This window comes from Pseudophryne corroboree, chromosome 4 (assembly GCF_028390025.1).
Source record: "Pseudophryne corroboree isolate aPseCor3 chromosome 4, aPseCor3.hap2, whole genome shotgun sequence".
Lineage (NCBI taxonomy): Eukaryota > Metazoa > Chordata > Amphibia > Anura > Myobatrachidae > Pseudophryne > Pseudophryne corroboree.
Genome location: NC_086447.1, coordinates 265082282 through 265105129, shown reverse-complemented (window position 1 = coordinate 265105129; position 22848 = coordinate 265082282). Strand labels below are relative to the sequence as shown.

Below are 22848 nucleotides of genomic sequence, written 5' to 3'. Positions count from 1 at the left end.
CGTGGCAGGGCGGATCCGGACCGTTGGAGACCGTTTTCGGGGAGTGGTGAGTACAACGCAGGCGTGTCCAGGACAACGGAGGGCGGAGGTGTGACGTCAAAGCCGGGCCCATCATCGCTGGATCCATCGCACAGGGTATGTCCAGGGCTAGTTTTGTTCTGCTTGAAATTTTTTTTAGCTTAGCAGGGCTGCACAAGCGATCGCATCCCTGCTAAGCTAAAATACACTCACCAATAGGCGTGGACTATTGATTGCAGCAGCAGCTAAAAGTTGCTGGCTGCGATCAACTCGGAATGACCACCAGTGTGTACACAGCTTGCGATAACAGTGCGTGCTCCTGTGGGGTTGGTATCGCAAGAAAAGATAGACTGTGCAGGCAAGCCAATTTTGAATATAATGTGTACAATCTACTACATAGGGGTATATTCAATTGCAGTTGAAAGCTGCTGTCTGTCGGAAAGATGGCAATTTTCGACTTTTTTTTAGGTCGGAAGGGGTTCCGACCTATTCAATACACCCCAAAATTGTCCGACAAGTCAGAAAGCACGTGGATCGGTGGTATAGCTGCCAATCCGTGTGCTTCTTTCGGAAACAGGGCCAAATCCGACAGGTTTTGGCCCCCTTTCCAACCATCTCAATCCGACTTTAAAAAAAGTCGTATTGAGATGAGGGAGCTGAGAGGAGGAGACTGGGGAGAGCCACGGGGAGACGGGGGAGAGCAGCGGCTACAGCACAGCGCAGCAGGAGGATGGGGCACTGCCGCCGCTCACGGCAGCGTCCACCCGGTTCCAGCAAGCGAGGTCCCGATTGCTGGAGCCAGGTGGACGCTGCCGTGAGGTCTGGCAGCAGTGCCACATCCTCCTGCTATGGCGCTACGCTGCTGTAGCCGCTGCTCTCCCCCGTCTCCCCGCAGCTCTCCCCGTCTCCTCCTCTCAGGTCCCTCATCTCAATTCTTTTTTTAAAGTCGGATTGAGATGCTCAGGAACGGCCGAATCCTGTCGGATTTGGCCGTTCATTGAATAGCCCTTGTCGGATCCATTCCGACAAATGCATGTCGGAATGGATCCGACTTTAATTGAATATACCCCATAGTATAGTCAAAATTGTCCCTTAGTCAAAATCTCACAGTCAAAATCTCAAGTAAAGATAGTCAAAATCGGAGATAGTCAATATCACACCGTGTGTATGCATCTTTACAGTCACCCATGACTTGTTACAGCACTCAGTTTCATAGGGTTCCTGCAGGGTAAGCTGGAACCCAATGTTATTGCCCTGATGGTGTGCGAGGAGAAATAGCTGCATGAATCTATATCAGAGCAACTCTTGACTATAGACTGCAGTCAATCAGAAGCTATAAAACAGAGCCTTACACTGTGTAGCACCAAGAACACAATACATTGATGAAAGAGGAGGTAATGATTATTTTTGCTATTTTGGGAATATTTTTACATGAGATCACTACCTGTTTACTGTTTAAAGAATAGATAGGAAACACATTGGAAGGAAATCAAAACACTAACGTGAAATTCACTGTAACATCTGTTATTCCTGAGTGTCTGCCAACTCCTAAAGGTTTGGTGCTGCTTCATATAAACACTGTACATACTGGAGGAGGCTGACATTTCTGCTTACATGCCCTTGTCAGTCAACCTTCCCTGCAAGATGGGAAAGTAATTAACGGCAGCTCAAAGAAATAGAAAACTATGTTTTCATGTCCCGCAGAATGGGTCTGTAACTCATGCTGCATTTACTAGAGAAACACATTTATTTCCCGCAGCAAATATAGATATTCAAGGAGCAATAGTAGATAATATAAATAGTAACCCAGAGCTACCCTACTCATCATCTACAGTGGTACTAGAGCCATGGTACACACAGATATAGAGGATGGTTGTGTATTATTCAGGAACATTTAAATGAAGTTTCATGAATTTGTGATGAATGTTTGCTGTGCATGTGTGTAGGTAAAGGGAATGTACAGTAGCAAGGACACAAATCTAGGTTGCCTGCAGCTGACCCTATAAGGGGTGGGTGATCACATTACAGATCATTGCAAAATATTAGCACAAGTGAAGGAAGAATATCAGTTTAGGACCAGCCTGTGATTGGTATGTAGTCATTATGTCAACAATCAGAATGTCGACAGTGAAATGTCGATATAGACATTTTGTGAATGCTGACAGTGCATGTCGATGTTTGGTTGACGGATAGGATTAGGGTAAACACTGTAGAAATGCCATACTGATATGCACAGTAGAAATACGGCAGATAAGAATCACTTGTTCCACCTAGTCTGCCCATGTACACGCTTACACACGGGTTAATTTTTTGTGTTGGGAACCAATTAACCTACCAGAATAATTTTGGATTGTGGAAGGAAACCGGAGCACCCAGAAGAAACCCACACAAGTACGGAGAGAATATACAAACTCCACACAGTTAGGGCCATGGTAGCAATCAAACCCCTCGACCTCAGTGTTGTGAGGCAGTAATGCTAACAGTTACACCATCCGTACTGCAATGCCTACAGGACGACCGTATAGACATTGTGCAAGTTGACATGTTACATACTGAATGTCAACATTTTGTACCACACACCAGTAACTGCCATTCTTTTCAGTTTACTGTACATAGTATACATCCCCATGCGCACGGCATTTACAAATGTCTGCATTTTTTAGCACGAGACAGTTGACATTTTATATTCAACACAATGGGGAGAATTCAATTGTTATCGCCCCCCATTCTCCCATCCAAAGTGAAGGGAGATCACAGGGGACAATATACAATTGATGTTCCCTATCGCGCCCATTAGTGTTGGGTTTAGCCACGGAAACCGGCGCAATTAGGAAAAATGCCATTTGGGTGCCCAAATGGATCACTTTTCATACATTTCAGCTCGCCGCCCCCGACAGGTTCGAGCTGAAACACAGACGCCGGCAGCCGATCGCGCCTAAACAAAGCTACGTTTGAATAGCTCCGTTGGGCTACATCTAGTGGCTGCCGGCCAGAAATAGATTTGAATCTCACCCAATGTGTCCACATTGTAACGAGATGTGTTAAAGAACACTTTACATATTCTTTTCTACATGCAATAGACTTGAGCAAGATAACAACTTCCTATTTTGTCACAGAAGCACAGAGCTAGACTATGACTTTGGGGGCCCTTAAGACTGGGGGGCCCTGCAGATCAACACTTGTAATGCAGGAATCAGGTTCTTGTGCACAAGCCTTCACACATAACACCCCCATTTCATGTCCCTTCCCCACCTGCTGGGCTGCCCCCCTGTCTCGTGTGCATAGCAGCAAAAAGCATTTCCTGCCTGTGGGACACTTCAGCCCACATATATAAACAGTCACACATACATACAGTCATGCACATTTATGCGTACTATCACAAACCAATACAAATACCCACATACATACAAACAAAAAAAATACATAAAGTAACACATATTGATACATACTGTCATATACACATACATACAGTATATGCAGACGCACACCTACAGCAGGGCCGAAACTAGGATTTCTGTCACCCGGGGCAAGGCACTAATTCGGTGCGGTTTCCAGCCGCACTCAGGTATACATGATCTAAAGAGCACATACAGAATCGCTCAATCTCTGGGGCAGATATATTAACTTGAAGAAGGCATAAGGAAGTGATAAACCAGTGATAAATGCAAGGTGATACATGCACCAGCCAATCGGCTCCCATATGTAAATTAACAGTTAGGAGCTGATTGGCTGGTGCATTATCACCTTGCACTTAACCATGCTTTATCACTGGTTTATCACTTCCTTATGCCTTCTCCAGGTTAATACATCTACCCCTCTGTACTTACACACACTCACTACTAACTGTCCGCGGCCGCCAGACTCCCGACTCCGTCCTCCCTCAAGCGCGTCCGTATCCCGCCCCCGTCCTTTCTCATCGCACGTGTGACATCATGATGCGCCGCATCCGCCGCATCCTATGATGAAAGTATGGGGGGCCCCAGCAAAGAGCGAGGCCTGGAGTTAAGCACCCCATCCTTTTTTTAATCCAGCATCACAGAAGCATGTTTATAAGAAGCAGACTTAACACATTGGCAAATACATCCAAATGCATATTAAACACATACATAAATGCTGTTTAAACATACAATAAAAAGCACATTGCAAACGCCAGAGTTAACATAGGCCCATTCCTACTTATGACATCTGCAATGTAAAGGCCCGTACACACTGGTCGATATATTGGCCGTTCTCTTGAACGGCCGATACGTCTGTGAACTCCGTAGTTCACAGACGTATCGCGTCGGCCACGCAGCACAGCCGACGGCCAATATATCTACCGATATATTGGCGCGTCGCTGTGTGTGTACGGGGTGGTCGGCCGACCGCCCGTACACATGCTGCGGCGGCCGGCGGTGATTGACAGCTGAACTGGGCAGGCGTGTGTACACGGCCGCCCAGTTCATGATGTCAGTCCCCGACGGATCGAGCAGTGTGTATGCTGAACACACTGCTCGATCCGTCCATAGATATATCTGCAGATCAATTGATCTGCAGATATATCTATTAGTGTGTACCCACCTTAAGACTGCAATGTCCTCTCACCACTTGTACAGCTATATTTGCCTTAAACATCAGTTTTTGCCCAAAGCCAATGCCCTCACTGTACACTTCTCACTGTCACTCATTAATATTATATTCGGATTAAAAAAAAAATGCATTTGTCACAGAAGAGACAAACTGCTCAATTCATGGGTGTGCCATTTAACGCTTGGAAGTTACAGTAAGTGTGAGTTTATTAAAATTTGTTTTGAGTATCATGGTAATCTGGTACATAATTGACATCTGAATGTATTTTAATTCTGCTTTTACTTCTACAGTAGTTTTGCATAAAAAAAAAAAAGAAATTTATGGTAACAGGCCCGGCGCTACCCGCTCAGCAAAGGGATGCAGTGCAGGTAGGCGCCAGGGAGGAGAGGCGCTTTCCCTGCACTGCATCCCTGCTGCTGCGCCTGGCCTCCCTGCTGCTGCCGGCTGCTGTGCCTTTCACTGTATGACAGGCAGTGGCGCCGGCAGCTTAAAGCCTCCTCTCCTCTCCTGTAACAGTGGCTAACTGATCGGACAAAGGGGGGTAGAGCTACACGGCAAGAAAGGGGGCGGGACTACACTGGACCAGAAGACTGCAGTACCACAGAGGACATGCTGCTCCAGATCCTGCCAGCCAGAATGATAAGAAAGTGAAGGGAGAGTGAGTGTGTGTGTGTGTGTGTATTTATGTATGTGTGCGGGGTGCAAAATGTGAATAAACTGCACTTCTGTGGGCGATATTTGTAAGCTGTGCTACTACTGGGGCATTATGTGTAAGCTGCGCTACTACTACTGGGGGCATTATTTGTAAGCTGCGCTACTACTCGGGGCGTTATTTGTAAGCTGCGCTACTACTGTGGTGTTATGTGTAAGCTGCACTACTACTCGGGGCGTTACGTGTAAGCGGCGCTACTACTTGGGCGTTATGTGTAAGCTGCGCTACTACTCGGGGAGTTATTTGTAAGCTGCGCTACTACTGTGGTGTTACGTGTAAGCTGCGCTACCACTCGGGGCGTTACGTGTAAGCGGCGCTACTACTGGGGCGTTAAGTGTAAGCTACGCTACTACTGGGGCGTTACGTGTAAGCTGCGCTACTACTGGGGGCGTTATGTGTAAGCTGCGCTACTACTGGGGCGTTACATGTAAGCTGCGCTACTACTGGGGGCATTATATGTAAGCGGCGCTACTACTACTGGGGTCGTTATGTGGAAGCTGTGATACAACTGGGGCGTTATGTGTAAGCAGCGCCATTACAGGGGGTGTTTTAAATGGGGGTACTATTGTGTTGCCACGTCCCTTCTTTGTGAGACCACATCCTTTTATTGACAAGCGCTGTCCCTTTGTAAAGTATGGGTGGGTGCAAATTTATAGTTTGGAGAGGGGCGCCGAACACCCTAGCACTGGCCCTGGTGACAGTCCTGACCAAGCTCTCTCTGGGCTACCCTGCACAGCCCAGACTCACAGCTTACCACATGGAGCTCATACAGGGCTGGTGAGGCGTAGCCTAATCATCTCTACAGTTGCTTTTTCTCTCAGGAACTCACCATGAAGACAGCATGTAAACCTAGGATACCAGGACATGAACGCATAGTCCTCGAATCCCCTAGGCTTCTGTCAAACACATGTGTTGTACAGAGATATTTCATACTATAGTGTGCAATATCTCATTTATTATTGCATACTATAGTATGATGTACACAGATAGGTTGAAAGATTCATTAACTTTGCATTAGCACACAATGACCATACACCCCAGAACTAAAGATGGAAATCAGTCAGTTAACTACCAGTACTATCAGTGGGTTTCAACCAATATTTGAGCCCAATCAGTGGTTTGTGACATATTTAAAACACTGGTACTATTTATGGTCTCTTTTAATGTTCGCAATATAAAATGGTAGCTGCTCAATCAACTTAGTAATACCGCTCTTTTAAAGATCTCAGATATGACCCTTGGAACTACACAGCAGCCACGTTACCCTTGTGGAGAAATATGAGAGAACATTAGGACAGCAGAACATCAGAATGGAGTGCTCTCACATCACCATCCACTGTAGATCACATAACCATCCACCATATAATATATAGACTGTGTGGCTGCACTGATTTCATTCAGAACAACCAAAAAGAGGGCCAAATATGGGTCCAAAACGGCTATAAATTCTTCATTTGCCAATATATTAACACAGCCCTATTCTTCTGAATTTATTTATATCAGTTCCACCAAGTTGAGTATGAAATGTTCCTCTTTAAATGCTGTTGTGTATTCCTTTTCTGTCTGTATGCCTGATTAGTCATATATAATATCCACATATTGTCTGCTCTGGTCATCTGTTAGTTGTCTCTTTTTATCCTGGACCCCATTCACCATGTCCGAGGTTCAAGAAGGGAGGGGTATTTGCCTTGGTGCTCCAGGTAGGCCGTAAGTTATGGGTATCGTTCCACAGGGTGGGGTGATTTGGGGGGGGGGGGGGGGGGGGAGTATTTGTCTTGACCATAACCTGGCGGTGATGGGTCGGCGCATCTTTTTTTCTTTATTTAAGTATACTATATATATATATATATATATATATATATATATATATTAATTGATCCTATGACAGTAAAATGCTTAGTCTTAGTGGAGGGTGCTTGGACTTGGTTACATTCTGAGTTTAAATTTGCCATAATACTACCCATTGCGCCTTTATTTTGATGGTGTGGGGGCCTAAATGGCGCCTTTGGGTAATTGCACCACCTTTTCCTGATTGTTATGATGAGAATTATTTTTGTTATACTGGCTTGTTATGTATATTTCTTACATTATTGTGTGCTGTCCTTTCATCTCACTCATATGTGGTCGTTTTGGGTGTAACTGCTAAAATGTTAAATAAAACGGAATTTAAAAAAAAAAAACTGGACTGTTAGGGTGCCTTGAGGACTGAGTATAGGAAACCATCGATGAGACTATAAACAGGCATGTTGACAATTATGGTTATAAGATGACCACAGATACACATTATTGGCTTGTAGGTGCATCAACTTCAGTGATCCAAAGAAATGGGTCTTGAAAGCCCGTTTGAAGTTTTGTAGAGAGGTTGACAGTCTGATAGGGAGAGAATTACAGAGGTAGGGAGCAGCATGTGCAAAATATTGGAGGCTGGTGTGGGAGGAAGTAATCAGTTGGCATGAAAGAAGGCAATCATTTGTGGAGCAAAGAGGGCGGGAGTGTGTAGGGAGAGGAGGCCAGAGATGTAAATGGAAGAGGAATGGGTGAGGACTTTGTGAGTATGAGAAGCTTGAATTGGGGTTTGCAGGGAAAGGGAAGTTAATGTAGGGTTTACAGGAGAAGGGAGATGGACGTAGTACATTTGGAGAGGAAAATGAGCTGGGCAGCAGCACTGAGGACAGATTGGAGTAGAAAGAGGTGGGAGTCAGAAAGGACAGATGGGAGGAGATTACAGTAGTCCAATCTAGAGATGGCCAGTGAGTGGATGAGGGTCTTAGTAGCATCCTGGATGAGAAAGGGTTTGATCCTGGAAATATTTTTGAGATGTAAACAGCAGAACTTCAAAAGGTACTGAATGCGTTGTTTGAAGGAGAGGGAGGAGTTAAGGATAACTCCAAGACAGGGCACTTAGGGCCTAAAGGAGATGATTGTGCTGTCAATTAGATAATGAAAATGTGGGTAGTTAGGTTTTGCGGGAAGGTGTGAAAATGATCAGACAGTGAGGAGACAGGAAGAGAGGTCGGTGGAGGAAAGGTAGATCTGAGTATCCTGAATGTAGAGAAAAAGCTGAGGAGCTCATCTAAAGAGGATTTATAGAGAAAGAATAGGAGAGGTCCAACAACAGAAACTTGGGGGGAATGGAAGTAGGGGGAAGTAGAGCCATGAGAGGATACAAAGAAGGAACGGTCAAAGAGGTAGGAGGAAAGCCAGGAGACGGTGGTATCACATAGACCAACTGAGTGAAGGACTTGCAAAATGAGAGGGTGGTCCACAGTGTCCAAATGAGCAGAAAGGTCAAGGAGAATGAGCAAAGAGTAGTCACCCTTGGATTTGGCAGCAAGGAGTATAATGCTGACCTTTGTGAGGGCAGTTTTAGTTGAGTGGAGAGAATGGAAGCCAGACAAATGGGACAAGCAGGGAGAGGGAGGAGAGAAAGACCCAATAGTTCATTGAAAAGCTCTGTTATAAATTACCACTGCCAAGAAAATAATTCTAGGCTGATTTCAAACATTTAACTGAAAACAATTGTTGGCAAACTAAATAGGCATACTAGCACATTAACTAGTTCAGGGATAACATACCAGCCGACAAATACTTTCAGGCATACCAGTCTTTCTGGCAAAGCCTAAATTGCCAGATGTGGAGTAATAAAAAACCGCACATTTCAATTATCCACACTTTAATCCTACATTACTACATAGCAATAAGTTTGGTAAAATACCTTTAGTAAATACCATGATTTAAAAAAAATAAAAAAAATCATAACCTCCCCCTCATCAACTAACATAATTATGGGGTCACCATAATCAGTGGCATGCAATTTGCACAACTCGCTGTATTTATTCCAAGGTTTCAAGGGAGCCAATCCCTGGACAAGAATTTCTTAGCTAATGAATCAGGTGTAACTATAACACTGTTCTGTGTATTAGTTTGATATTCATGATGAAATATCGACAAGGTCAGAAATTGTTTTAAGGCATGTCTATGTCTAACTAGACTTAACATAATATCCCTTTAATCCAGGACACCTGTAATTTACACAGGTTCTGTGGTTGATTAAAATCAGGTGAAATGCAGGCTTGAATTTAGCCACCCACAGAACCTATGTAGATCATAAGTGTTCCAGATTATTTGAGGTTAGTGATATTATGGCAAGCCTATCTCTAACACTGGGCCAGATGTATTAACCTGGAGAAGGCATAAGAAAGTGATAAACCAGTGATATGTGCAAGGTGATAAACGCACCAACCAATCAGCACCAATATGTAAATTACCAGTTAGGATCTGATTGGCTGGTGCCTTTATCACCTTGCACATAACACTGGTTTATCACTTCCTTATGCCTTCTCCAGGTTAATACATCTGCCACACTATCCCTTGTCTTAACACCAATGCCGACATTCTGTCAATGGCAACATTTTTACCACGTAGACATCATACCTGTAGACATTCTGGTGTCCACATTGTCAACGGTGACAAAATGACTGCATACCATAAAGCACACTTGTGGGGGTCTAACACATGGGCACCCCTTTGCTACTCTAATTAATTAGGGAGTAGTTTTTGTAAAAGCAACTCTTGTGTGGAGTTCTTGAACATGTATGAGGTGAATAGGAAAAATAAGATTTTACTTACCGGTAAATCTATTTCTCGTAGTCCGTAGTGGATGCTGGGGACTCCGTAAGGACCATGGGGATAGACGGGCTCCACAGGAGACATGGGCACTTTAAGAAAGAATTTAGGTTCTGGTGTGCTCTGGCTCCTCCCTCTATGTCCCTCCTCCAGACCTCAGTTAGAGAACTGTGCCCGGAAGAGCTGACAGTACAAGGAAAGGATTTTGGTAATCCAGGGCAAGATTCACACCAGCCACACCAATCACACCAATCATAACCTGTGATAAACTTACCCAGTTAACAGTATGAACAACAACAGAGCATCAGGTCAACTCTGATGCAACCATAACATAACCCTTATTGCAGCAATAACTATATACAAGTATTGCAGAAGAAGTCCGCACTTGGGATGGGCGCCCAGCATCCACTACGGACTACGAGAAATAGATTTACCGGTAAGTAAAATCTTATTTTCTCTAACGTTCCTAGTGGATGCTGGGGACTCCGTAAGGACCATGGGGATTATACCAAAGCTCCCAAACGGGCGGGAGAGTGCGGATGACTCTGCAGCACCGAATGAGCAAACACAAGGTCCTCCTCAGCCAGGGTATCAACTTGTAGAACTGTGCAAAAGTGTTTGAACCTGACCAAGTAGTCGCTCGGCACAGCTGTAATGCCGAGACCCCTCGGGCAGCCGCCCAAGAAGAGCCCACCTTCCTAGTGGAATGGGCCTTAACTGATTTTGGCAGCGGCAATCCAGCCGCAGAATGAGCCTGCTGAATCGTGTTACTGATCCAGCGAGCAATAGTTTGCTTTGAAGCAGGAGCACCAAGCTTGTTGGAAGCAGACAGGATAAACAAAGACTCTGTTTTCCTGACCCTAGCCGTTCTGGCTACATAACCTTCAAAGCCCTGACCACATCAAGCAACTCGGAATCCTCCAAGTCAGTAGTAGCCACAGGCACCACCATAGGTTGGTTTATATGAAAGGATGAAACCACTTTCGGCAGAAATTGTGGACGGGTCCGCAATTCTGCTCTATCCGCATGGAAAACCAGATAGGGGCTTTTATGTGACAAAGCCGCCAACTCTGACACACGCCTAGCCGAAGCCAAGGCTAGTAGCATGACCACCTTCCACGTGAGATATTTCAACTCCACCGTTGTGAGTGGTTCAAACCAGTGGGATTTCAGGAAACTCAACACCACGTTAAGATCCCAAGGTGCCACTGGAGGCACAAAAGGGGGCTGAATATGCAGCAATCCCTTTACAAACGTCTGAACTTCAGGTAGAGAAGTCAACTCTTTTTGAAAGAAAATGGAGAGGGCCGAAATTTGGACCTTCATGGAACCCAATTTTAGGCCCAAATTCACTCCTGACTGTAGGAAGTGAAGGAAACGGCCCAGCTGGAATTCCTCCGTAGGGACATTCCTGGCCTCATACCAAGCAACATATTTTCGCCATATACGGTGATAATGTTGAGCTGTCACGTCCTTCCTAGCCTTTATCAGCGTAGGAATGACCTTATCTGGAATGCCTTTCTCTGCTAGGATCCGGCGTTCAACCGCCATGCCGTCAAACGCAGCCGCGGTAAGTCTTGGAACAGACAGGGCCCCTGTTGCAACAAGTCCTGTCTTAGGGAAAAAGGCCACGGGTCCTCTGTGAGCATTTCTTGCAGATCTGGATACCAAGTCCTTCGTGGCCAATCCGGAACAATGAGTATTGTTCTCACTCCTCTTTTCCTTATGATTCTCAGCACCTTGGGTATGAGAGGAAGAGGAGGAAATACATAGACCGACTGGAACACCCACGGTGTCACCAGGGCGTCTACAGCTATCGCCTGAGGGTCTCTTGACCTGGCGCAATACCTCTGTAGTTTTTTGTTGAGGCGGGATGCCATCATGTCCCCTTGTGGCAGTTCCCACCGACTCGCAATCTGTGCAAAGACTTCTTGATGAAGTCCCCACTCTCCCGGGTGGAGGTCGTGTCTGCTGAGGAAGTCTGCTTCCCAGTTGTCCACTCCCGGGATGAACAGTGCTGACAGTGCGCTTACGTGATTTTCCGCCCAGCGAAGAATTCTGGTGGCTTCCGCCATCGCTACCCTGCTCCTTGTGCCGCCTTGTCGGTTTACATGAGCCACTGCGGTGATGGTGTCTGACTGAATCAGAACCGGTTGGTCGCGAAGCAGGGTCTCCGCTTGACGTAGGGCGTTGTATACGGCCCTTAGTTCCAGGATGTTGATGTGAAGGCAAGTCTCCCGACTTGACCACAGACCTTGGAAATTTCTTCCCTGTGTGACTGCTCCCCACCCTCGGAGGCTTGCATCCGTGGTCACCAAGACCCAGTCCTGGATGCCGAATCTGCGGCCCTCGAGAAGGTGAGCACTCTGCAGCCACCACAGGAGAGACACCCTGGCCCTGGGGGATAGGGTGATTAACTGATGCATCTGAAGATGTGATCCGGACCACTTGTCCAGTAAGTCCCATTGAAAGGTCCTCGCATGGAACCTGCCGAAGAGAATGGCCTCGTATGATGCCACCATCCTTCCCAGGACTCGAGTGCAGTGATGCACTGACACCTGTTTTGGTTTTAATAGGTTCCTGACCAGTGTCATGAGCTCCTGAGCTCTCTCTATCGGGAGATAAACCCTTTTCTGGTCTGTGTCTAGAATCATGCCTAGGAAAGGCAGACGAGCCGTAGGAACCAACTGCGACTTTGGAATATTTAGAATCCAGCCGTGTTGCCGTTACACTTCCAGAGAAAGTGCTACGCTGATCAGCAACTGCTCTCTTGATCCCGCTTTTATGAGGAGATCGTCCAAGTATGGGATAATTGCGACCCCTTGCTTCCGCAGGAGTACCATCATTTCCGCCATTACCTTGGTAAATATTCTCGGTGCCGTGGAGAGACCAAACGGCAACGTCTGAAATTGGTAATGACAATCCTGTACCACAAATCTGAGGTACGCCTGATGAGGTGGATAAATGGGGACATGAAGGTATGCATCCTTTATGTCCAGAGACACCATAAAATACCCCCCTTCCAGGTTTGCGACGACCGCTCTCAGCGATTCCATCTTGAACTTGAACCTTTTCAGGTATATGTTCAGGGATTTTAAATTCAATATGGGTCTGACCGAACCGTCCGGTTTCGGGACTACAACATGGTCGAATAATAACCCCCTCCTTGTTGAAGGAGGGGAACCTTGACCACCACCTGTTGAAGATACAATTTGTGAATTGCAGTTAACACTATTTCCCTCTCGTGGGGGGAAGCCGGCAGGGCCGTCGGTGAGGGGGCATCTCCTCGAAGTCCAGCTTGTATCCCTGAGACACAATATCTATTGCCCAGGGATTCAACAGGGAGTGAACCCACTTGTGGCTGAAATTTCGAAGACGTGCCACCACCGGGCCTAGCTCCGCCTGTGGAGCCCCAGCGACATGCGGTGGAGCCCCAGCGACATGCGGTGGATTTTGTAGAGGCCGGGGAGGACTTCTGTTCCTGGGAACTAGCTGTGTTGTGCAGCTTCTTTCCTCTGGCCCTGCCTCTGGCAAGAAAGGACGCACCTCGGACTTTCTTGTTTCTTTGTCATCGAAAGGACTGCATTTGATAATGTCGTGCTTTCCTAGGCTGTGCGGGAATATAAGGCAAAAGATCAGAATTACCAGCTATAGCTGTGGAGACCAGGTCCGAGATCCCTTCTCCACACAATCCTCAGCCTTGTAAGGTAAACCTTGCATATGCCTCTTAAGTCGGCATCACCTGTCCATTGCATGTTCCACAGGACACGTCAAGTAGAAATCGACATAGCGTTGACTCTAGAACCCAGTAGACTAATGTCTCTTTGGGCATGTTTTATATATATATCTAAGACAGCAGCTTTTATATATATATATCTATATATATACATATATATATATATATACATACTAGGGTCTCAATCTCTGCTGATAAGGTATCTGTCCACGCTGCTACAGTGCTATAAACCCATGCCGACACAATCGCCGGTCTTAGTAGTGTACCAGAATGTGTGTAAATGGACTTCAAAGTACTTTTACTGCATGCTATCTGCAGGATCCCTGAGGATAGCTGTTAAGTCAGCGCTACCTTTTGGGCAAACGTGACACCCTAGGGGAAGATTCCCATCGTATCCTGGCCCTAGTAGGGAAAGGATACTCCCTGAGAATTCTTTGTGGGAAACTGCAGTCTCTTGTCTGGAGATTCCCGCTCTTTTTCTTCATGAGAGGAGGGAAATTTACCTCAGCTTTCTTCCCCTTAAACATGTGTACCCTTGTGTCAGGGACAGATGAGTCATCAGTGATATGCAAACCATTTTTTATTACAATAATCATATATTGAATACTTTCCTGCCATTTTGGCTGTAACTTTGCATTATCGTAGTCGACACTGGAGTCAGACTCCGTGTCGATATCAGTGTCTATTATTTTGGATAGTGAGCATTGAGAGACTCTGAAGGTCTCTGCGACATAGGGATAGACATGGGTAGATTCCCTGTCTGTTCTCTAATCTTTTGTGCAATAAATTTACCTTAGCACTTAATTTCACATGTCCAACAGGTGTCGGCGTTGTCGACGGAGACACCACTCACACACACATTTGCTCCATCTCCTCCTTAGGGGAGCCTTTTACCTCAGACATGTCGACACACACGTACCGACACACCACACACTCAGGGAATGCTCATCTGAAGACAATTCCCCCACAAGGCCCTTTGGAGAGACAGAGAGAGAGTATGCCAGCACACACCCCAGCGCTATTAACCCAGGAATAACACAGTAACTTAATGTTAACCCAGTAGCTGCTGTTTATATTGATTTTTGCGCCTAATTATGTGCCCCCCCTCTCTTTTTACCCTCTTCTACCGTGTATCTGCAGGGGAGAGCCTGGGGAGCTTCCTCTCAGCGGAGCTGTGGAGAAAAAATGGCGCAGGTGAATGCTGAGGAAGAAGCCCCGCCCCCTCGACGGCGGGCTTCTGTCCCGTTTAAATATACATTTTCTTGGCGGGGGCTCATACATATATACAGTGCCCAACTGTATATGTGTGTACTTTTGCCAAAAGAGGTCCATATGCTGCCCAGGGCGCCCCCCCTGCGCCCTGCACCCTTACAGTGACCGGAGTATGTGAGGTGTGTGGAAGCATTGGCGCACAGCTGCAGTGCTGTGCGTTACCTCAGTGAAGGACGGAGTCTTCTGCTGCCGATTTCGAAGTCTTCTTGCTTCTCATACTCACCCGGCTTCTGTCTTCCGGCTCTGCGAGGGGGACGGCGTCGCGGCTCTGGGATCGGACGACGAGGGTGAGATCCTGTGTACGATCCCTCTGGAGCTAATGGTGTCCAGTAGCCAAAGAAGCAGGACCTAGCTTCAGAGAGTAGGGCTGCTTCTCTCCCCTCTGTCCCACGATGCAGGGAGTCTGTTGCCAGCAGAGCTCCCTGAAAATAAAAAACCTAACAAAATACTTTCTCACAGCAAGCTCAGGAGAGCTCACTGAAAAGCACCCAGTTCGTCCGGGCACAGTATCAAACTGAGGTCTGGAGGAGGGACATAGAGGGAGGAGCCAGAGCACACCAGAACCTAAATTCTTTCTTAAAGTGCCCATGTCTCCTGCGGAGCCCGTCTATCCCCATGGTCCTTACGGAGTCCCCAGCATCCACTATAACGTTAGAGAAATAAAAATGTACTGCTAAACTAATCTCAATCACAAGGCACAGGAGGGATTTTATTTAAGCAGTGGGTTACAGTAAGTTACAGTAGGTTGGGGAAGGTAGCTGTCCTTAGAAGTACTGAACCTTGGTGGTCATTCCGAGTTGTTCGCTCGGTAATTTTCTTCGCATCGCAGCGATTTTCCGCTAATTGCGCATGCGCAATGTTCGCACTGCGACTGCGCCAAGTAAATTTGCTATGCAGTTAGGAGTTTTACTCACGGCATTACGAGGTTTTTTCTTCGTTCTGGTGATCGTAATGTGATTGACAGGAAGTGGGTGTTTCTGGGCGGAAACTGGCCATTTTATGGGTGTGTGTGTGAAAAAACGCTGCTGTTTCTGGGAAAAACGCGGGAGTGTCTGAAGAAACGGGGGAGTGTCTGGGCGAACGCTGGGAGTGTTTGTGACGTCAAACCAGGAACGAAACTGACTGAACTGATCGCAGTTGCCAAGTGTGGAGCTACTCAGAAACTGCTAAGTGTCTATTCGCAATTCTGCTAATCTTTCGTTCGCAATTTTACTATGCTAAGATTCACTCCCAGTAGGCGGCGGCTTAGCGTGTGCAAAGCTGCTAAAAGCAGCTTGCGAGCGAACAACTCGGATTGAGGGCCCTTGTTTGTCTATAGCAAGTTTAGCTCACAAGGTGCATGAACTATAAGTAGAAGCCTATCCTCTGTGTTGTCCAGATAAACTGCACTGTTACTGTACTTTATAAAAATGTTTTCAGCTGCTGCAAATTGCAGAGAAAACTGGGTAACAGGAGAGCCTGGGAACACCCACATATTTCTTTCCCAGGTCTAACAAGTAACATTTGAGATCAGCAGCAGGTGTCCAAACTATAGAATTTGGAAAACAGACCTGAACCCTTCAATCAGACTGATGACAATCAGTCGGTATTGAGTATTTTTGTATGTCCATTCAGGGAAAGGTATGATGGATTGTGCGTTTCGAAACAGCTAATGTGAAAAACATTTACAGCCCTGACATGAGAAATATTAATTAGTGAACCTCTCCAGAGGAATGCAAGCACTAGTAGAATTAGGAAAACTCACATGCAGAACATGCTGTAAGTACGTTCTTGGCACCGAGATACTTGTTATATACATACTTCCTTTGATTGTGTGTCATACTGTATACAGTGCATTCCTGCGTGACTGCTGTTACTCTGGGTAACTGGGAATACGAAGATTATCAGGCAAGCCTTTCACCATCCGACTACTGACAGTGAATAAGCAAACTGTTTCCTGGTATTTACTATTCAGTCGACATGTGACATTTATATCTATATTAGTCATGATAAAGGCACATGTACATTGAGGAACTTGTCTACATTGCAAACAACACCATTAAATATGTAGGTTTTTCATTTAAATGAAAACAAATTAAAACAGGTATTTATATCTGCTACTGTATAAACAAGGTGTAAGGAGCTCAACGCTAGAATTTTACATATCAACTAAAGGTGAACTGAGCTAGCTGTCTGAAAGCAGGCTACAGTATATATTGTGGATGCGTGTGCTAAACAATAACCGAGGAGGTCACATGGCTATCTAGTAGAGGTAAGCACATGCATCTTTCCGAATTGAAGGAGGTGCATATTTGGATGTTCTGCAAACCAGGTTTCTTAGGTTTTTTTCTAAAAATAAATGCTGTGTTTTAAAACATATTTAGGTCAGCCAAACACCTTAAGTTGAATCCTACGGTCACATATGTGTACCCAGCTTTAGAATCAGTCTCTGTGTAATAAGCAGATTTCCTAACTGGGAAAGGAATATCTTATACTGTACTTCATGTAAAGTGCAACCATGCCACTGTGAGTGTAAGGGGGGTACACACTTACAGATGTGTGCCAGAGATGTGTGCTGAGCGATATAGCACAGATCAACCAGCACACATCTCAGGACGCTGAGCACACAGCGCGATGCATGCTGAGCGAGGGGAAAAAGAAACAAAAAATGCTCACTTCACCCAGCGGTGAGCGATCTGACTAGATCTGGCCAATCTAGCGATCTGATTAGATATGGCCAATCAGGCCAATCTAGAGTCAGTGATAGCGACGCTTGGGGCCGCACATCGCTGTCGCCACGGGCTATACACACGGAGCGATGTGTGCTTAATTTCTAATCAATGTAGTCAGACTGTTTAGAGTTTAAGCACTGATCTCTACGTGTGTACCCCCCTTTACAGCAGTACAGAAAGGAGAATATTCATTCTACATGCTTTCATGTGCAAAATCTTACTTTACTCATGGTTACTAATGGAAGCAGGGAGTCCTTGCTGCCAGCCAATCACAGGAAGCTTCCTATGCCGTCAAGCTGCAATTCCTGGCGGCAGAAAGAATCTATGCTCATTTAGCAGTATGCAGCATTAATGCTTCTGTGTCTGGAGTTTTCTTTTATTCTCGCTTGGCATAAGACACATGTAGAATGAAAAAAAAAAAAGTTTTATTTCTCACTGTACTATAATAGTCCAAGAAAGACAACTCTATTTCCTACAACCGATTATGAACGAAGATTTTATATTTTTGTAATGAACTTATAAATGATGGTTTGGCCTGTGTTTTCTACAATGAAAGTTTATTATACAGTCACTTGTTTGTACTATTTTTCTATAACAGACAAAAAGGGTGCGGGGAAGTCCCATCTCTTTACTAGTCGTCTTGTTGGGGGACGGGACAGTATTTCTGCAACATCTCCACCCCACTAATGGAGGCACCAGTCCCTGGAGGAAAAAAAAAGATTTCCTAGCTACAATTATACAGGTAATTGAACAGGCATCCTGCTGTGTAATGAATCATTTTTAAGAAGCAGCAATTTTGCACACAAACAGCCTGTTTTTCGGGATTGCGAAAAAGTCTGCAAATGAATGATTGGGGAGAGATCACGTCGCTCTAACCGAGGATTACCATTTTAGATCAGTTGAATAGCCCATAATCAGCTTTTACCTGTTTACTGGTTTTAACTTATGCACAAACTGTCAGTCGGCAGGAGGGACACCTTCTAAACTCGTATGCTCTCACTCAACATTCTAGTCATCATTCTAAAAGGTCATCCCTGACATCAAGAATGTTACTTGCAGCGCACAACCTTCACTGAATACAGGCGCATAGCCTTAGGGTTCATTCATACATATTCAACTTAAAAGCACTTTTCATGCGTAAACACCTAAAACTGCATCAAATATAACGTTCATTCTCTCCATAAATACAATGAATTTGGAAAAATCCAACATGTGTAGAAATTATTAATAACTCATTAAAAATAAAATAAACATGTTTAAGCTGAAAGCTTGTTTCCATGTGTTTTTATTGAACTATGAGTGAGCGCTTACACTGATACCCAACCACAAAGGCCTCACTCTAATTACAGACTCAGATGGACGACTAATAGGCCCTACACACTGGCCGATTTTCAGAAAGATATGAACGATCTCGTTCATAAATGAACGAGAACTCGTTCATATCTTTCAGTGTGGAGACTCCAGCGATGAACGATGCGCGTCCCCGCGCTCGTTCATCGCTGGTCTCCCGTCGGCTGTGCATGCAGGCCAATATGGACGATCTCGTCCATATTTGCCTGCACTTCAATGCAGCCGCGTGACGGGGGGAGTGAAGAAACTTCACTCCCCCCGTCACTGCCCCCCCGCCGCCGGGTCGCTCGTCGGCCGTATCGGCCGTCGGGCACCTCGGCGGCGCATCGGGAAATGAGTAGGGCCCATTAGAGTTGGATTTACATTACTCAAAAGTAATGTACACGGAAAAATTGCAATTTCCACACATATTGGAATCTGTATCCACCTTGAGATGCGACAGTAGCATCATAAGCATTTGCTTGTGTCTACCCTATACTAGGAGCAATATATACTATATGCCTCCCAACAGGTGTATATTCGCTTACGTGCAGGTGGGCATACAGTAGTTGATATTTGCATTAACATGTCCTCACTGAAATGTGACTAAAGGCCCGTACACACTGGTCGATGTATCGGCCGTTCTCTTGAATGGCCGATACATCGCGGGACCGTCGGCCAGTGTGTACGGGCGATAAGTCTGTGAACTCCGTCGTTCACAGACGTATCGCGTCGCCGACAGCCAATATATCTAACGATATATTGGCCCGTCGCTGTGTGTGTACGGGGCGGTCGTCCGACCGCCCGTACACATGCTGCGGCGGCCGGCGGTGATTGACAGGTGAACTGGGCGGGCGCTCGTGCCCGCCCACCCAGTTCATGACGTCAGTCCCCCGACGGATCGGGCTGTGTGTATGCACAGCACACTGCCCGATCCGTACATAGATATATCTGCAGATCAATTGATCTGCAGATATATCTAATAGTGTGTACCCACCTTAAGAGAGAACACCTCTTCCCACCCCAGGCCTGCCTCTTTGGTGGTAGTAGGGCAATGAATGAAATTGAGTACAACTCTGCATAACATTGACCTGGGCACAGTTGCATGACTTCACACTGCATTCTGAAAGAGATTATGCAAATGGTTAAACCTTCAATCCAGCATCAAGCCCTTAATATCTGGGAGTATCACACCCAGACCGAAATGTAGAATGCTGCAATTTGTGAGATTTCTGCAAAACAGGCACTAGATTTATTGTGGCAATGTAAGGTAAAACCTGGTTTTACCTTAAAACTAATTGCCGCTTTAAATTGCACGGGTACCCACAAATGACAGGCTATTACACTGGGGCCTCAGTCTCTGATCTGCCATTAGTAAACGTAAAATACTGTAAGCACAGACTGCAGGAAGAGTGGTTCAGATGTGAAGCACACAAAAATGCTTCCTGAAATCATGTTGATCTGCCTGTGAAAAGTAGATATATTCCACCTGTCCAGCTGCTTCCCAACATTTCTAATGGCTGTCCTGGCTATATAATGACAGTTTTCACAAACTAGGCAAGTAACAGCTTTCTGAATCGCCTATAAGTAGTCTGACAGTGAATGGAGATGAGAAATTAGGAGGAGCTTAATAAAAAAACATCAGGGTAGTTACATCAGCATTCAGAGATACAACTATATGAGGTCTATCCAAAGTGTTTCATTGAGGCAATATGTCACTTTGAGAGCTCCACGGACTACTGTACAGTATATTTGGTGCTGATTTTTTTTTTATATCATTCATCAATAGATATTATTTGTATTAATATGTAAGGCATCACATTTCTCTTGTAAGGGATTCATAAAGGGTAGGGATGGCCCTACTCATACTGTATTAGGAAATAGCACAGGTGGGGCAGGAGGGGTGCAGCTCAGAGGTGGGGACAATAGCGATGATGTACCATTGTAAGAGGCAGACGTGGGTGTTTTAAGAGAACATTTAAATGCTTGAAGGTTGTGGAAGATTCCGATGAGACATGTTATGGAATGCCATAGGTGGGTAGTGCCATGGGAGAAGTCTTGCTGCAGTGATTATTGGTGAAACACAGGTCAGAAGCAGAACTACTGTATGTGGGCAATCGGGATTTCAAGTACTTTAAGATGAGGTTTGGGGTGTGTAAATTGGTGGTATTGTTCAGGGCTTTGCTTGTAAGGGTGTGTAATTTATATTGGATTCTAGGACATGAGTAGAGATCTCCAGTGAAAAGGCAACAGCAAAAAATATGAGTCAATGTCATCATAATAATTGGACAGTACTGATCTAGACCATCAAGAATGCATACAAACTATTTACAAGGTAAGCACTTCAGGTAGCCATAAGTGATGTTTGGTAAGCAGATGAGTGCTCTGATCTCGTGGAGGGTTATGCACGATCAACTCTTATGATTAGGGTAGAGAGGCAATATGACAAGGCAGTGAGGAGGGGAACCGATGTAATGTAAGTAGGTTACAACAGACTGAGAGTTGGATAGATGAAGAGGCAGCATACTACATCAGCACAGATCAGGGATGTGAGGTTCCTGTAAAATGTTTGCAGAAAGATTGGAGTCAAACACACCTCTATTAAAAATGAAGTTCCTATGTCTAACTTACATTATCATATAAACTCTTGGAGTATATACTGTAATACCAATGATCTTAATAGAGCTACATCAGCATAAACGTTACATGTAAGAAAATCCCCCAAAAATGGTAATGTTTGCAAAAATGTTACTCAGCACTTAAATATGTATGTTATATAAAGTCTAATTAATCAAAACCTCAACTATTCATATCTGAGTGACTAATCTCTAGTGCCCGACCTGTCATAAGTGAAGAGAATTCCAGGGAGCAGCTGCACACAGGTAGCATTCCAGTGCATTGTCTAATTGTTGGAGTGAGTCCAATTTATGAAATCCAGCTGCATTTTGTCAAATAGATCTGTTTTCCACAGGGCCTGAAGCCAAGTGTCTCAGCAATTTGCTGGAATCCCAGAGGAACAGAAATCTGCACAGTGAAAAAAAAAAACCACAAGCCAAAATATTGTTGGCCTTGAACGCCTCATATAGTTACAATGTAAATGTGCTAAGCATCTGCTGATCCATTACTACTCAAAAGCTGCCATCACTAGAATGGAAGTGGTGCCCACCACTCTGCCAGGTGCTAAATAACTGTCAATGCACAACCTGCTCAGTAACTGACAGACGCAGAGTCACACCACCTACCCGCCAAGCAGGAAGAACAGCATATGACGACACACAAAGTAGCAAAACGCATATGTACTGATTGACAGGGAAAAGATTGTTAATAACAGACAAAGCCTTAGGGCTTGTAATTAAACAGAAACACATTGCTGAGAAAGCCCCAGTTATGAACATGTTTTTTCTGCATTATTAAACACTTTAAAAATGCACATCATGTTGATGAAACTAAAATGTTAAAAGTTCAGTTTTCTTTTGGAGTTAATTGCAGAGACTGTACTAAACAGGCTTTCATTTTTGATTATTATGTTACGTTCTGTGTTTGTAAACAGAGTAAAAATACACTGCTCAAAAAAATAAAGGGAACACTAAAATAACACATTCTAGATCTGAATGAATGAAATATTCTTATTAAATACTTTGTTCTTTACATAGTTGAATGTGCTGACAACAAAATCACACAAAAATTATCAATGGAAATCAAATTTATTAACCCATGGAGGTCTGGATTTGGAGTCACCCTCAAAATTAAAGTGGAAAAACACACTACAGGCTGATCCAACTTTGATGTAATGTCCTTAAAACAAGTCAAAATGAGGCTCAGTAGTGTGGGTGGCCTCCACATGCCTGTATGACCTCCCTACAACCCACACAAGT

General features: G+C 45.0%; 2 protein-coding genes across 3 annotated transcripts in view; one reads left to right on the top strand and one right to left on the bottom strand.

Annotated features, from left to right (window-relative positions):
* DHX36 (DEAH-box helicase 36) overlaps positions 1-18443 on the top strand; it is a 290388-nt gene extending 271945 nt beyond the window's left edge. The window contains exon 25 of the mRNA XM_063916103.1: positions 18243-18443. Within this exon, the coding sequence (XP_063772173.1) occupies positions 18243-18428 (186 nt within the window). The 3' untranslated portion in view covers positions 18429-18443. The remainder of the gene's footprint in view (positions 1-18242) is intronic.
* The window catches only part of ARHGEF26 (Rho guanine nucleotide exchange factor 26), a 269992-nt gene that overhangs the window by 24096 nt on the left and 223048 nt on the right, over positions 1-22848 (bottom strand). The window lies entirely within an intron of this gene.